Consider the following 17435-nt stretch of genomic DNA (forward strand, 5'->3'; position numbering starts at 1 on the left):
GTGTAAATAGAGTCAGATCGTGTAGATAGTCAGTCAGATAGTGTAGATAGTCAGAAAGTGTAGATAGAGTTCCTCCAGAATTTTGTGTGTGTTACTCTGTTTATGATTACCTCAATGGTAAATGACCACCCCTTTTGTCCCTATCCAAGAATTTCCCATGGGTGAATAGATCCCAGCATCTGCCCTGTCACCTTCAATAGACAGCACCCATCATTAAGGACCCCTATCATGCAGAACACACCCTGTTCTCATTGCTACCATCAAGGAGGTGGTACAGGAGACTGAAGACACACACTCAGTATTTTAGGAACAGCTTCTTACCCTCCATCATCAGATTTCTGAATGGACTATGAACCTATACGCACTACTATTTTTCCCTCCTGTTTTGCACTATTTACCTAACTTAATTAATATATATACTTGCTTTAATTTATAGTTTCTTATTATTATCTATTGCAATGTACTGCAGCTGCTAAACAATATATTTCATGATATATATGAGTGATATATTATTCTGGCATGGATAAAGTAGTGACTGATTGACATGAGAAAAAGAGTGTGATTTAATAAAGGGAGCCTTTTCTGGCTGAATGCGGTGACCAGTGGTGTTCCACAGGGGTCTGTGTAGGGCCCCCTTCTTTTTACATTATATGTCAATGACTTGGTTGATGGAATTGATGGCTTTTTATTGCAAAGTTTGCAAATGATATGAAGATAGGTGGAGGAACAGGTAGTTTTGAGGAAGCAGAGAGGCTGCAGAGGACTTAAGCAGATTAAGAGAATGGGCAAAGAAGAGCCAGCTGGAATACAGTGTCAGGAAGTGTATGGTCAGCACTTTGATAGAAGAAATGAAAGGGTAGACAATTTTATAAATGTAGAAAAATACAAAAATCTGTGGCACAAAAGGATTTCCTGAAGGTTAATTTGCAGGTTGAGTCTGTGGTGAGGAAGGTAAATGCAATGTTAGCATTCATTTCAAGAGGACTTGAATTTAAAAGCAAGGTAGTAATGTTGAGAATTTATAAAGCACTGGTGAGGCCTCATGGAGTATTATGAGCAGTTTTGGGTCCCTTATCTCAGAAAGGACATTCTGAAACTGGAGAGGATTCAAAGGAGGTCACAAAAACAATTACTAGATCGAATGGCTTGTCATATGAACAGCATTTGATGGCTCTGTGCCGGTATTCACTACAATTCAGAAGAATGAGGTGTGACCTAATTGAAACCTATTGAATGGTAAAAGGCCTTGATAGAGTAGATGGGGACAGTATGTTTCCTATGGTGGGGGAATCTAAGACCCAGAGATCAGAGTCTCAGAATAGAGGGGGTCCTTTTAGAACAGAGATGAGGACGAATTTCTTTAGCCAGGGAATGGTGAATCTGTGGAGATTGTTGCCACAAGCAGCTGTGGAGGTTAAGTCTTTATGTATATTTAAGCAGAGGTTAGATCATAAGACTTAGGAGCAGGATACACCATTCAGCCCATTGAGTCCACTCCGTCATTTCATAATGGTTGATTCCAGATTCCCTTCAACCCTATACCCCATAGAACCATAGAACACTACAGTACAGTACAGGCCCTTCAGCCCTCCATGTTGTGCCAACCCATATAATCCTTAAAAAAAAGTACTAAACCCACACTACCCCATAACCTTCCATTTTTCTTTCATCCATGTGCCTGTCCAAGAGGCTCTTAAATACCCCTAATGCTTTAGCCTCCACCACCATCCCTGGCAAGTCATTCCAGGCACTCACAACCCTCTGTGTAAAAAAAACTTACCCTTGATGTCTCCCCTAAACTTCCCTCCCTTAATTTTGTACATATGCCCTCTGGTGTTTGCTATTGGTGCCCTGGGAAACAGGTACCGCCTATCCACCCTATCTATGCTTCTCACAATCTTGTAGACTTCTATCAAGTCCCCTCTCATTCTTCTACACTCCAAAGAGAAAAGTCCCAGCTCTGCTAAACTTGCTTCATATGACTTGTTCTCCAAACCAGGCAACATCCTGGTAAATCTCCTCAGCACTCTCTCCATAGCTTCCACATCCTTCCTATAATGAGGTGACCAGAATTGAACACAATACTCTAAATGCGGTCTCACCAGAGATTTGTAGAGTTGCAACATGACCTCGCTACTCTTGAACTCAATCCCCCTGTTAATGAAGCCTAGCATCCCATAGGCCTTCTTAACTACCCTATCAACCTGTGCAGCGACCTTGAGGGATGTATGGATTTGAATCCCAAGGTCCCTTTGTTCATCCACACTCTTAAGTAACTGACCATTAATCCTGTACTCAGTCTTCTGGTTTGTCCTTCCAAAATGCATCACCTCACACTTGTCCGGATTGAACTCCATCTGCCATTTTTCTGCCCAACTCTGCAGCCTGTCTATATCCTCTTGTAACCTTCGACAACCTACAGCTCCATCCACAACTCCTCCAATCTTCGTATCATCCACAAACTTACTCACCCATCTTTCCGCCTCTACATCCAGGTCATTTATAAAAATCACAAATAGCAGTGGTCCCACGACAGATCCCTGCGGCACTCCACTAGTCACTGACCTCCAGGCAGAATACTTTCCTTCCACAACTACCCTCTGCTTTCTTCCTTTAAGCCAATTTTTTATCCAAACAGCCAAGGTTCCACTTATCCCATGCCTCATGATTTTCTGGATGAGTCTCTCGTGAGGGACCTTGTCAAATGCTTTGCTAAAGTCCATGTAGACCACATCCACTGCCCTACCCTCATCAATTGCTTTTGTTACCTCTTCAAAAAACTCAATCAGGCTCGTGAGGCACAATCTTCCCTTCACAAAGCCATGTTGACTATCCATGAGTAGACTGTACTTCTCCAAATGTTCGTAGATCCTATCCTTAAGAATCCTTTCCAGTAGTTTGCATACCAATGACGTAAGACTCACTGGTCTATAGTTACCAGGTTTCTCCCTATTACTTTTTTTAAACAAGGGAACTACATTTGTCATTCTCCAGTCCTCCGGCACTTCCCCTGCAGCCAAAGAGGATTCAAAGATCATAGCTAATGCTCCTGCGATCTCTTCTCTCAATCCCCACAACAACCTGGGGTGTATCATAACCGGCCCTGGGGATTTATCAATCTTAATGTTTTTAAGAAGATCCAGCACGCTTCTTCTTCCTTAATCTCCACATTGTCCAGCACACAGGCCCGCTCTAATTCGACCTCATCTTGATCTAGATCCTTTTCACTTGTGAATACTGAAGCAAAGTATTCATTTAGGACCTCCCCAACCTCCTCCGCTTCCAAGCACATGTTGCCCTCTTTATCTTTTAGCAGTCCCACCTTCGTTCTCGTCATCCTCCTATTCTTCACATACGCATAGAATGCCTTGGGATTCTCCTTAATCCTACATGCCAAGGCTTTCTCATGCCCCCTTCAAGCTCTCCTAAGTCCTTCCTGGCTACCCTATATTTCTCATAAGCTCCTCCTACTTCCTGCTTCTTATATCTTACATATGCTTCCTTTTTCCTCTTGACGAGTTGTCTCACATGTTTTGTCAGCCACGGTTCCCTTTTCCTACCAATTTTTCCTTGCCTCAGTGGGACAAACCTATTCTGAACCCAGCTCAAGTGGTCCCTAAACTTCTCCCACATTACTTCTGTGCTTTCCCCTTTGAACATCTGTTTCCAATTTACTCTTGCTAGTTCCTGCCTCATCCCTTCAAAGTTAGCCCTTCCCCAGTTAAGCACTTTACCATTTTGTCTGATTTTATCCCTTTCCATAGCTATGCTGAAGCTAAAGGAGTTGTGGTCACTCTCACCAAAATGCTCCCCCACCAAGAGGTTTGTCACCTGACCAGGTTCATTACCCAGAACTAGATCCAGTATAGCCTCTCCTCTCGTCGGCTGGTCCACATACTGTGTCAGGAATCCTTCTTGAACACGCCAGACAAATTCAGCCCCATCTATCCCCCTTGCACTCAGGAGGTGCCAGTCAATATGAGGGAAGTTGAAATCACCCATAACTACTACCCTGTATTTCCTGCTCCATTCTAAAATCTGCCTGCTTATCTGCTCCTCGGTGTCCCGAGGGCTATTTGGGGGCCTATAGACTACTCCCAGCACAGTGATTGATCCCTTCCTATTTCTGACTTCCACCCAGCCTGACTCCATGGACACTCCTTCTGCAGCTTCCTTCCTTTCTATAGCTGTTATACTATCACTGGCCAGCAATGCCACTCCCCCCCTTTTCTACCTCCCATCCTATTCCTTTTAAAACACCTGAACCCCAGGACCTGCATCATCCAATGCTGCCCTTCCTCCAACCAAGTTTCAGTAACGGCCACAATATCGTAGTTCTACGTACTAATTCATGCTCTAAGTTCATCCTCCTTGTTCCTAATACTCCTAGCATTGAAACAGACACATTTCAACTGACTTAACTGGCTACAATTATGTTCTGTTCCCTGCCTATCCTTCCTCATCAACTCAGAACTCTTAGCATCATGCCCTTGTCCTTCTACCTTTATCCCTGCACTCACATTCTGATTCCTACCCCCTGCCAAACTAGTTTAAACCCTCCCCAACAGCTCCATCAAACCTGCCCACCAGGATATTGGTCCCCTTGGGATTCAAGTGCAACCTGTCCTTTTTGTACAGGTCACACCTGCCCCAAAAGAGGTCCCAATGATCCAGAAATCTGAATCTCTGCCCCCTGCTCCAATCCCTCAGCCACGCATTTATCCTCCACCTCATTCTATTCCTATTCTCACTGTTGCGTGGCACAGGCAGTAATCCCGAGATTAATACCTTTGAGGTCCTGCTTTTCAAATTCCTTCCTAACTCCCTGTAGTTTTCTTTCAGGACCTCTTCCCTTTTCCTACCTGTGTCATTGGTACCAATATGTACCACGACCTCTAACTGTTCTCCCTCCCACCGCAGGATAACTTGGACGCGATCAGATACATCCCGGACCCTGGCACCTGGGAGGCAAAATACCATCCGACTTTCTTTCCTGTGTCCACAGAATCACCTGAGTCCCCTATCACTACTGCCTTCCTCTTCCTTTCCCTACTCTTCTGAGCCACAGGGCCAGCCTCTGTGCCAGAGGCACGGCCACTGTCGCTTCCCCCAGGTAGACTGTCCCCCCAACAGTACTCAAACAGGAGTACTTATTGTCAAGGGGTACAGCCACAGGGGTACTCTCTAGTACCTGACTCTTCCCCTTCCCTCTCCTGACTGTGACCCATTTCTCTGTCCCCTGTGACCCCAGAGTGACCACCTCCTCACTCTCTCTCCCTGACCAGACGAAGGTCATCAAGCTGCAGCTCCAGTTCCCTAACACGGTCCCTTAGGAGTTGCATCTCAATGCACCGGGTGCAGATGTGGCCGTTCGGGATGCCGGGAGACTCCAGGACCTCCCCACATCTGACACTGACCACAGAAAACTGGCCTCACACACATACTACCTCCTTTTGCAATCAACAACTGCCTCACCTCGTCCCGTTACCGCCGAAGCCTGTGGAGCCAAAGCCCTTTCACTCTGCTGCCTCTCACTCCGCTGCCCGCACCCAACGCTGCCCACTGGATACAGCTGCCTTCTTTTTAAACTGTTCGCGCTCAACTGGCTGACATCACGTGCCTGCGCAGTCTGGCCTCTCTCTTCACCTGAGAACTCAAAATGTCTTCCCGCTGGAAATCCTTAGGTGCTCTCCCGCTGCCTTCTTGTTCCGAATCACCTGCCCTCTCACCATATCCCTTGATGCTCTGACCAATTAGGAATCCATCAACTTCTGCTTTGAATATACCCACAGACTTGCTGTTCACTGCAGTCTGTGGCAGAGCATTCCACAGATTCACCGCTCTTTGGCTAAAACAATTCCTTCTTACTTCTTTTCTAAAAAAGCTTGCCCCTTGATTTTGAGGCTGTGCCTCTAGTTCTGGATACCCCCACCAGAGGAAACTTCCTCTCTACATCCACCTTATCTAGTCCTTTCAACATTCAGTAGGTTTCAATGGGATCCCCACACATTCTTCTGAATCTCAGTGAGTACAGGCCCAAAGCTGCCAAACACTACTCATGTTAACCCCTTCATTCCTGGAATCATCCTCATGAACCGCCTTTGGACTCTCTTCAATGACAATACACCCTTTCTAAGATAAGGGGCCCAAAATTGTTGACAATATTCCAAGTGCAACCTAACTAGTGTCTTATAAAGCTCCAGCATTATCTCTTTGTTTTTATATTATATTCCCTTTGAAATAAATGCCAACATTGTATTTGCCTTCTTTACCACAGACTTGACCTGTGAATTAACCTTTTGGGAGTCTTGCACAAAGACTTCTGTATCTCTGATGTTTGAACTTTCTCTCCATTTAAATAATAATCTGCATTCTTGTTCCTTTTACCAATATGTTTTATCATACATTTCCCAACACTGTATTCCATCTGCCACTTTTTTTTGCCCATCCTTCCAATTTGTCTAAGTCCAGTTGCAATTCCATTGCTTCCCCTCCACCTACCTACATATCATCCACAAACTTTGCCACAAAGCCATCAATTTCACTATCTAAATCATTGACAAACAATGTGAAAAGTAGTGGTCCCATCACTGGCCTCTGAGGAACACCGCTAGTCACTGGCAGCCAACCAGATAAAAGGCACCTTTTATTCCCACTCACTGCCTCCTGTATGTCAGCCATTCCTCTATCCATGCCAGTATCTTTCCGGTAACACCATAGGATTTGATCTGGTTAAGAAGCCTCATGTGCGGCACCTTGTCAAATACCTTCTGAAAATCTAAGTAAATTACATCCACTACCCTTCCTTGGTCCACCCTGCTTGTTACTTCCTCAAAGAACTCTAACAGATTTGTCAGGGATATTTCCCTCCATAGAAACCATGCTGACTTTGACTTATTATTAGTCTCCAAGTAGTCCAAAACCTTGTTCTTAGTAATGGACTCCAACACTTTCCCAACCAGTGAGGTGTGGCTAACTGGCCTATAATGTCCTCTCATTTGTCTTCCTCCATTCCCAAAGAGTTGAGTTACATTTGCACTCTTTGATAGATTCTTTGATAGGTTGCTAGATTTTTTATCGCTCAAGGCATGAAGAAATACTGAGAGAAGGCAAGAGATGGGGGCTGAGAGGGAAAATGGTTCAGCCATAGTGAAATGGCAGAGCAGACTCGATGGGCCAAATGGCCTAAGTCTCCTCCAGTACCTTATGGTCTTATGGATATTAAAACTGATTCTGATTCAGCCTTTTTGGACATACAGTATGTCTGTGTAAGACTGCTCTTGTTCTAAACACCAGGAAACTTAGACTCTAAGTGTCCAGCCACTTGTAATAGGACATAGTAGTATAGCCACTATCTTGCCTTCTTTATAACTGCATCAATATGTTGGGACCAGGTTAGATCCTCAGAGATCTTGACACCCAGGAACTTGAAACTGCTCACTCTCTCCACTTCTGATTCCTCTATGAGGATTGGTATGTGTTCCTTCGTCTTACCCTTCTGGAAGTCCACAATCAGCTATTTAGTCTTACTGACATTGAGTGCCAGGTTGTTGCTGCGGTACCACTCCACTAGTTAGCATATCTCACTCCTGTATGCCCTCTCGTCACCACTTGAGATTCTACCAACAATGGTTGTATCATCAGCAAGTATATAGGTGATGTTTGAGCTATGTCTAGCCACACAGTCATGTATATAGAGAGTAGAGCAGTGGGCTAAGCACACACCCCTGGGAATACAGGTACATAATTCATTGAAAGTGGTGTCACAGGTAGTTAAGGGTTATTAAGAAAGTTTTTAGCACATTGGCCTTCATGAGTCAAAGTACTGAATACAGGAATTGGGATGTTATGCTGAAGTTGTATAAGACTTTAGTGAAGCTTAATTTGGAGTATTATGTGCGGTTTTGGTCACCTACCTGCAGGAAAGATGTAAATAAGGTTAAAAGCATACAGAAAACATTTACAAGGATGTTGCTGGATCTAAAAGACCTGAGTTATGTGGAAAGATTGAATAGGTTAGGAGTTTATTCCTTGGAATGTAAAAGACTGAAAGGAGTTTTGATAGAGGTATACAAAATTATGAGAGGTATAGGGTAAATGCAAGCAGACTTTTTCCACTGAGGTTGGGTGGGGCTACAACCAGAGGTCATGGGTTAAGGGTGAAAGGTGAAGAGTTTAAGGGGAACATGAGGGGAAATGCCTTCACTCAGAGTAAGCTGCCAGCACAAGTGGTGCATGCAAGCTCAATTTCATTGTTTAAGAGAAGTTTGGATAGATACATGGATGGTAGGGGTATGGAGGAAAATGGTCCCTATGCAGGTCGTTGGGAGTAGGCAGCTTAATTGGTTCAGTACAGAGTTGACAGGCCAAATAGCCTGTTTTTGTGCTGTATTTTTCTATGACTATGATTCTAGGCCAAAGTCAGCATGGTTTCCTTAAGGGGAAATTTTGCCTGACAAATTTGTTGGAAATCTTTGAAGAGATAACAAGCAGGATAGACAAATGAGAGGCAGTGGATGTTGTTTATTTTTGATTTTCAGAAGGCCTTTGACATGAGGCTGCTTAACAAGATAGGAACCCATGGCATTACAGGAAAGATACAAGCATGAATAGAAGATTGGCTGATCGGCAGGAGGCAAACAGTGGGAATGAATGGAGCCTATTCTGGTTGGTTGCCAGTGACAAGTGGTGTTCTGCAATGCGTCGGTATTGGACTCCTTTTCACATTACATGCCAACAATTTGGATGATGAAATTGATGGCTTTATGATCAAGTTTGCAGATAGGTGGAGAGGCAAGTAGTGTTCCAGAAGCAGGGAGTCTGAAGAAGGAGTTGAAGAAATTGGCAAGAAGTGGCAGTTAGGAGACAGTGGAGTCATGCACTTTGGTAGAAGGAATAAAGGCGTAGACTATTTTCTAAACAGGGAGAAATTCAAAAATGAGAGGTACCAAGTGACTTGAACATCCTTGTGCAGGATTCCCTGAAGTTTAACTTGCAGGTTGAGATGCTAGAAAGGAAGGCAAGTACTATGTTTGCATTCATTTTGAGCGGACTAGAGTATAAAGGAGATCACCCCGAGATTGTAGGAGATGGATAACTGTCAGGAGAAGGAAGGGAAATGCACACCCAGTGCAGAGTACACTTGTGGCTGTTGCCCTCAATAATAATATACAACATTAGATACTGTAAAGGGGCACAACCCACCAGGGGCAGCAACAGTGACAGGGTTTCTGGCACTGACTCTGGTCCTGTGGCTCAGAAGAGTAGAGAGGTGAAGAGGACTGCAGTTTTGTTAAGAGATTCCATAGTCAGAGGAACAGAGATGAGATTCTGTGGGAACAATAGAGACACCTGCATGGTATGTTGCATCTCTGGTGCCAGGGTCAGGGATGTCTCAGATTAGGTCCATGGTATTCTCATGAGGGTGAGGGTGAGCAGCCAGATGTCAAAGCCAATGTCTACTCCAATTTACTACCTCATCCTGAATGCCGTGCAACTGAACCTTCTTGACCAGCCTCCCATGTAGGACCTTGTCAAATGCCTTGCTAAAGTCCAAGTAGACAACCATCCACTGCTTTGCCTTCATCTTCTTCCCTGGAACTTCCTGGAAAAACTCTGTAAGATTGGTTAGACATGACCTACTACACATGAAGCCATGCTGACAATCCTTTATCAGTCCATGTCTATCCAATTAGATGGAAGGCGATGGACAGTCAAACACAAGGTCTTTACAAGGATGTGTGTGTGTTTGTTTTGCTCTAGATTCCAGCATGTGCAGTTTCTGTCTCTCTGATGTTCAATGGAGTTGTTTCAGGTTACAGGGGATAATTTCCCAGCTCAGTGAAGATGGGAGAAGGATGAAGATGTGAGAGGCTCTGTAAATATGGGAGGGATGAAGATGAGAGAGGCTCTGTGAAGATGGTGAGGGGTGAACATTAGAGGGAGTGAAAATGAGAAAGGGTTGAAGAAAAGAGTGGTGAAGATGGGAGAAGGGTTAATAAAGTCTTTCATAAACAGTAAGAAAGGGAGTTAAAGGTGTACAGGTACATGCTGTCACTGGGCCACATCTGCAGGAATCGCTCTGGCACTGTGCACTGCTCTTTGGGAGAAATGAGAAAGCCCCAGAAAGGGTGTCCCAGAGGAGGGGTCAGTCAGGATCAGGGAGAATCCAAGGGAGCAGAGAAGATGGGAAGAAGGTGTGATAGACTTGGATAAGATCACAGTGTGTCTGAGGGAGAGGGATACTGCTTCCAGTGATGGGTGATTCAAGGACCAGGCATACAGATTTAAATTTAAGTTGGGGAAAATTGTTAAAAGGGTCTGTGAGGAGCTGTGAGAGAGTTGTGAGACACCAGTGCTGGCACACTGTCCGTATGAGTGGCAGCAGAGTCAGTGGGAGATTGGAGAAGGGTTGAAGAGAGGATAACTGGGGGCAGGAGAGTGGGGGGGGGAGTTTTCGGAGAAGGAGTGAACAATGGTTCTGAAGGCACCATCTCCTGATGTTCCTAAGACATGGAATGTGTTACGTTCATCAATGAGGGATGCCACTGAAAGCTGAACAAAATGAGTCCCAAATCAGGAGAATCTCGACTTACACTGATTGGTCAGGTTAATTCAGAATCTTAAGGTATCCAGCCAATCAGAAACACACATGGCACTCCCCCTCCACAACCCCCAACCAACACCCAAGTACTAACAAAGTGTACACCTTATGATGATCGAGCTGCATCATGAATTGGCTGAAACGTTCATCTACCCTGATGTCAGGGGAAGGTTTCTATAAAATTATTGATTGTGTTTGGTCTACATGACTATTTAGAGAGTGGGCAGCCTCCTCTGGCCACAAGGTGAGTTTAGTGTGGAATGGGTAGATATGGACATTGCGTCTGCAGGGCTGGTGAGTCCCTGCTTACAGCAGCACACTTCTTGTTAACTCTAAATGTTTGTTGCCTCCCCAGGTTTTCAGCAGAAGCCTCACCTGCCCTGGTTTCCTCTTCCTGGTCATTCATACTGCTACCTCCCTGCTATCAGCCGAACATGTTGCAACCAAGCAGAGCATGCATGTGTCAGGTGAGACAATGAACTGCTCAGAGTGACCACCCAGTGAAGAAGTGGGGATGTCCAGCTCTGAGCCTGAGACCATAGCAAGAACTCTGATCTGCTCTTGCTCTTTATGATTGGCTCCTAGTCTCAGGTCTGGATGGTTTTATGCTGTTATATAATGTGTAGACAACAGGATCAGGCCACCTGAGCAGTTTGCTTCCTGTCCACCTCCTTCCTTCCTTCGCCCTTATCTGAATGAAAAATACCTCTTCCCTTCTCAGCTGTGTCCTCTGGGAGCAGTTCCATCTTCTAAAAATATTCAGACATAGAAACATAGAAAAACCTACAGCACAATACAAGCCCTTCAGCCCACAAAGTTGTGCCGAACATGTCCCCACCTTAGAAATTACTAGGGTTACCCATAGCCCTCTATTTTTCTAAGCTCCATGTACCCATCCAAAAGTCTCTAAAAAGACCCTATCGTATCCACCTCTACCACCGCTGCCAGCAGCCCATTCCACTCACTCACCACTGTCTGCATAAAAAACTTACCCCTGCCATTTCAGCCCTGGAAAAAAGCCTCTTACTATCCACATGATCAATGCTTTTCATCATCTTATACACCTCTATCAGGTCACCTCTCATCCTCTGTCACTCCAAAGAGAAAAGGCCAAGTTCACTCAACCTGTTTTCATAAGGCATGCTCCCCAATCCAGGCAACATCCTTGTAAATCTCCTCTGCACCCTTTCTATGGCTTCCACATCTTTCCTGTAGTAAAGCAACCAGAACTGAGCACGGTACTCCAAGTGGGGTCTGACCAGGGTCCTATATAGCTGCAACATTATCTTTTGGCTCCTAAATTCAATCCCACAATTGATGAAGATAAATACACCGTATCCCTTCTTAACCACAGAGTCAACCTGCGCAGCTGCTTTGAGCGTCCTATGGACTCGGACCCTAAGATCCCTCACACTGCCAAGAGCCTTACGATTAATACTATATTCTGCCATCATATTTGACCTACCAAAATGAACTACTTCACACTTACCTGGGTAGAACTCCATCTGCCTCTTCTCAGCCCCATTTTGCAACCTATCAATGTCCAACTGTAACCTCTGACAGTCCTCCACACTATCCACTACACCGACAACCTTTATTTCATCAGCAAACATATGAACCCATCCCTCCACTTCCTCATCCAGGTCATTTATAAAAATCACGAAGAGTAAGGGTCTCAGAAGATATCCCTGAGGCACACCACTGGTCACCGACCTCCATGCAGAATATGACCCGTCTACAACCACTCTTTGCCTTCTGTGGGCAAGCCAGTTCTGGATCCACAAAGCAATGTCTCCTTGGATCCCATGCCTCCTTACTTTCTCAATAAGCCTAGCATGGGGTACCTTATCAAATGCCTTGCTAAAATCTATATATACTACATCTACTGCTCTTCCTTCATCAATGTGTTTAGTCACATCCTCAAAAAATTCAATCAGGCTTATAAGGCACGACCTACCCTTGACAAAGCCATGCTGACTATTCCTAATCATATTATACCTCTCCAAATGTTCATAAATCCTGCCTCTCAGGATCTTCTCCATCAATTTACCAACCACTGAAGTAAGACTCAGTGGCTATAGAGGAAGTGCAGCGTAGATTCACGAGGTTAATTCCTGGGATGTCCAGACTGTCTTACGCAGAAAGGTTGGAGAGACTGGGCTTGTACATGCTGGAATTAAGGAGATTGAGAGGGGATCTGATTGCAACATATAAGATTATTAAGGGATTGGACAAGATAGAGGCAGGAAATATGTTCCAGATGCTGGGAGAGTCCAGTACCAGAGGGCATGGTTTGAGAATAAGGGGTAGGTCATTTAGGACAGAGTTAAGGAAAAACTTCTCCCAGAGAGTTGTGGGGGTCTGGAATGCACTGCCTCGGAAGGCAGTGGAGGCCAATTCTCTGGATGCCTTCAAGAAGGAGCTAGATAGGTATCTTATGGATAGGGGAATCAAGGGATGTGGGGACAAGGCAGGAACCGGGTATTGATAGTAGATGATCAGCCATGATCTCAGAATGGCAGTGCAGGCTTGAAGGGCCGAATGGTCTACTTCTGCACCTATTGTCTATTGTCTATTGACTCACTGGTCTATTATTTCCTGGGCTATCTCTACTCCCTATCTTGAACAAAGGAAGAACAACCACAACCCTCCAATCCTTCGGTACCTCTCCCATCCCCATTGATGATGCAAATTTTATCACCAGAGGCTCAGCAATCTCCTCCCTCACCTCCCACAGTAGCCTGGGGTACATCTCATCTAGTCCCGGTGACTTTTCCAACCTGATGCTTTGCAAAAGGTCCAGCACATCCTTTTTCTTAATATCTACATTCTCAAGCTTTTCAGTCTGATGCAAGTCATCACTACAATCATCAAGATCCTTTTCCATAGTGAATACTGAAGTAAAGTATTCATTAAGTACCTCTGCTATTTCCTCCAGTTCCATACACACTTTCCCACTGTCACACTTGATAGGTCCTATTCTTTCACATCTTATCCTCTTCTCCTTCACATACTTGTAGAATACCTTGGGGTTTTCCTTAATCTTGCCCACCAAGGCCTTCTCATGGCCCCTTCTGGCTCTCCTAATTTCCTTCTTAAGCTCCTTCCTGTTAGCCTTATAATCTTCTAGATCTCTAACATTACCTAGCTCTCTGAACCTTTTGTAAGCTTTTCTGTTCTTCTTGACTAGATTTACTACAGCCTTTGTACTCCATGATTCCAGTACTCTACCATAATTTCCCTGTCTCATTGGAATGTACCTATGCAGAACTCCACACAAATATCCCTTGAACATTGCCACATTTCTTCCGTACCTTTCCCTGAGAACATCTGTTCCCAATTTATGTTTCCAAGTTCCTGCCTGATAGCCTCATAATTCCCCTTACTCCAATTAAACACTTTTCTAACTTATCTGTTCTTATCTCTCTCCAATGCTATTGTAAAGGAGATAGAATCATGATCACTATCCTCAAAATGCTCTCCCACTGAGAGATCTGACACCTGACCAGGTTCATTTACCAATACCAAATCAAGTACATTCTCTCCTCTTGTAGGCTTATCTACATATTATGTCAAGAAACCTTCCTGAACACACCTAACAAACTCTACCCCATCTAAACCCCTTGTTCTAGGGAGATGCCAATCGATATTTGGGAAAATAAAATCTCCCACCATGACAACTCTGTTATTATTACACCTTTCCAGGATCTGTTTCCCTATCTACTCCTTGATATCTCTGTTACTATTGGGCAGCCTATAAAAAAAGCACCCAGTAGAGTTATTGACCCCTTCCTGTTCCTAACCTCCACCCACAGAGGCTCCATAGACAATCCCTCCATGACATCCACCTTTTCTGCAGCCATGACAGTATCTCTGATCAACAGTTGCACGCCCCCACCTCTTTTGCCTGCCTCCCTGTCCTTTCTGAAACATCTAAAACCCAGCACTTAAAACCCATTCTTGTCCCTGAGCCATCCAAGTCTCTGTAATGGCCACCACGTCATAGCTCCAAGTACTAATCTATGCTCTAAGCTCATCCGCTTTGTTCACAATACTCCTTTCATTAAAATAGACACATCTCAAACCATCGGTCTAAGCACGTCCCTTCTCTATCACCTGCCTATCCTCCCTCACACACCGTCTCCAAGCTTTCTCTGTTTGTGAGCCAAACGCCTCTTCCCCAGTCTCTTCAGTTCAGTTCCCACCCCCAACAGTTCTAGTTTAAACTTTCCCCAGTAGCCTTAGCAAACCTGCCCGCCAGGATATTGGTCCCCCTGGGATTCAAGTGCAACTGGTCCTTTTTGTACAGGTCACACCTGCCCCAAAAGATAGATAGATAGATAGATAGATAGATAGATAGATAGATACTTTATTCATCCCCATGGGGAAATTCAACTTTTTTTCCAATGTCCCATACACTTGTTGTAGCAAAACTAATTACATACAATACTTAACTCAGTAAAAAATATGATATGCATCTAAATCACTATCTCAAAAAGCATTAATAATAGCTTTTAAAAAGTTCTTAAGTCCTGGCGGTAGAATTGTAAAGCCTAATGGCATTGGGGAGTATTGACCTCTTCATCCTGTCTGAGGAGCATTGCATCGATAGTAACCTGTCGCTGAAACTGCTTCTCTGTCTCTGGATGGTGCTATGTAGAGGATGTTCAGAGTTATCCATAATTGACCGTAGCCTACTCAGCGCCCTTCGCTCAGCTACCGATGTTAAACTCTCCAGTACTTTGCCCACGACAGAGCCCGCCTTCCTTACCAGCTTATTAAGACGTGAGGCGTCCCTCTTCTTAATGCTTCCTCCCCAACACGCCACCACAAAGAAGAGGGCGCTCTCCACAACTGACCTATAGAACATCTTCAGCATCTCACTACAGAGGTCCCAATGATCCACAAATCTGAATTCCTGCCCCCTGCTCCAATCCCTCAGCCACGCATTTATCCTCCACCTCATTCTATTCCTATTCTCACTGTCGCGTGGCACAGGCAGTAATCCCGAGATTACTACCTTTGCAGTCCTTCTTCTCAACTCGCTTCCTAACTCCTTGTAGTCAGTTTTCAGGACCTCTTCCCTTTTCCTACCTATGTCATTGGTACCAATATGTACCATGACCTCTGGCTGTTCTCCCTTCCACTGCAGGATATTTTGGACGTGATCTGAGATATCCCGGACCCTGGCACCTGGGAGGCAAACTACCATCCGAGTTTCTTTCCTGCGTCCCTAGAATCGCCTGTCTGACCCTCTAACTATAGAGTCCCCTCTCACTACTGCCTTCCTCTTCCCGTCCCTACCCTTCTGAGCCACAGGCCAGACTTTGTGCCAGAGGCATGGCCACTGTTCCTTCCCCCAGGTATGCTGTCTCTCCCAAAAGTACTCAAACAGGAGTACTTATTGTTCAGGAGGACAGCCACAGGGGTACTCTCTAGTACCTGACTCTTCCCCTTCCTCTCCTGACTGTTACCCACTTGTCTGTCTCCCGTGGCCCCGGTGTGACCACCTGCCTATAACTCCTCTCTATCACCTCCTTGCTCTCCCTGACCAGACAAAGGTCATCGAGCTCCAACTCCAGTTCCCTGACACGGTCCCTTAGGAGCTGCATCTCGACACACCGAATGCAGATATGGTCATCTGGAAGACTGGGAGACTCCAGGATTTCCCACATCTGCCACCGAGCACAGAACACCGGCCTCACACACATACTTCCTTTCCGCAATTAACACAGGTAAACCTACCTCGTCTCATTACCACCTAAGCCTGTTGAGCCAAAGCCCTATCACTCTGCTACCTCTTACTCCACACCAAACGCTGCCCGCTGGATATGGCGGTCTTCTTTTTAAACTTTTCCTGCTCTACTGGCTGATGTCACGTGCCTGCATAGTCTTGCCTCTCTTTACCCCAAGTAGTAAAATGCCTTCTCTCTGAAAATCCTTATCCATTCCTCTTGCAGCCTTCTTGCTTCGAATCATCCCTTCCGGGAAATACTTTACTCCTGAATATCCCGCCGCATTTATTTGTGACCTGTGTGAATAATGAGATCATGAAGATGAGAGACCTTATCCATGAGTGTCAGGATGCCCAGGTTTTGACACCCCACCCAGGGGATATACCATCCCAATTGTTCAACCTTTATAGCCACCTTACATTCTCTTCAGTTTCCTATCCATAATAGCAACAACCCCATTGGTGCCTACACCTGGTCATTTCTGTAAAATGGTAAAAGTGGTGAGGCCTAGCACCAATCCCAGTGGGACATCTCTCTGAATATCTGCCCAATGAGATTAGGCCCTTTCTTTATTTCTTATGGATAGGATCTCTCATCTCCACGTCCTCATTATTCTGTCCCTCAAGAAGGTCACAAACTATTCAGCAGGATATTCAAGAGTGACATCTTTCCTAGAAGGAAGTTTCCTGTCATCCAGTTGATCTTCTGTGCATCTTCATCCCAATTGCCACAATCTCTCACTTTCCATAATAACCTGTAATGAGGCACCTTATAAAATACCTTCTGGACAATGCACGCACTGGTTCCCATTTATCTACAGCACGTGTTAATTCTCCAATGAACTCCCCATTCATGAAAGCACTGACTACCTTGAATTTTCCTTAGTACTCTGTAATATCATCGTCAATTACACTTCCTATCATCTCCACTGTGACAGACATCAAGCTACATGGCAAATCGTTTCCTGCCTTCTGTCTTCCTTCTCTGTAGAGCAAAGGATGCTTTGTTTGCTCTTTGCAAATCTAATTGGATCCTCTTCAAATCTGGGAAGTTTTGGAAAAATTAACAGCAATGCATCAACTATCTTTTCATCTTTT

At 44.8% G+C, this 17435-nt stretch overlaps 1 protein-coding gene across 1 annotated transcript in view; it reads left to right on the forward strand.

Moving 5' to 3' along the window:
* hapln4 (hyaluronan and proteoglycan link protein 4) overlaps positions 1 to 17435 on the forward strand; it is a 37269-nt gene that overhangs the window by 1320 nt on the left and 18514 nt on the right. Inside the window, exon 2 of the mRNA XM_073068068.1 lies at positions 10959 to 11070. Within this exon, the coding sequence (XP_072924169.1) occupies positions 10959 to 11070 (112 nt within the window). The remainder of the gene's footprint in view (positions 1 to 10958; positions 11071 to 17435) is intronic.

Source organism: Hemitrygon akajei, chromosome 16, assembly GCF_048418815.1.
Source record: "Hemitrygon akajei chromosome 16, sHemAka1.3, whole genome shotgun sequence".
NCBI lineage: Eukaryota > Metazoa > Chordata > Chondrichthyes > Myliobatiformes > Dasyatidae > Hemitrygon > Hemitrygon akajei.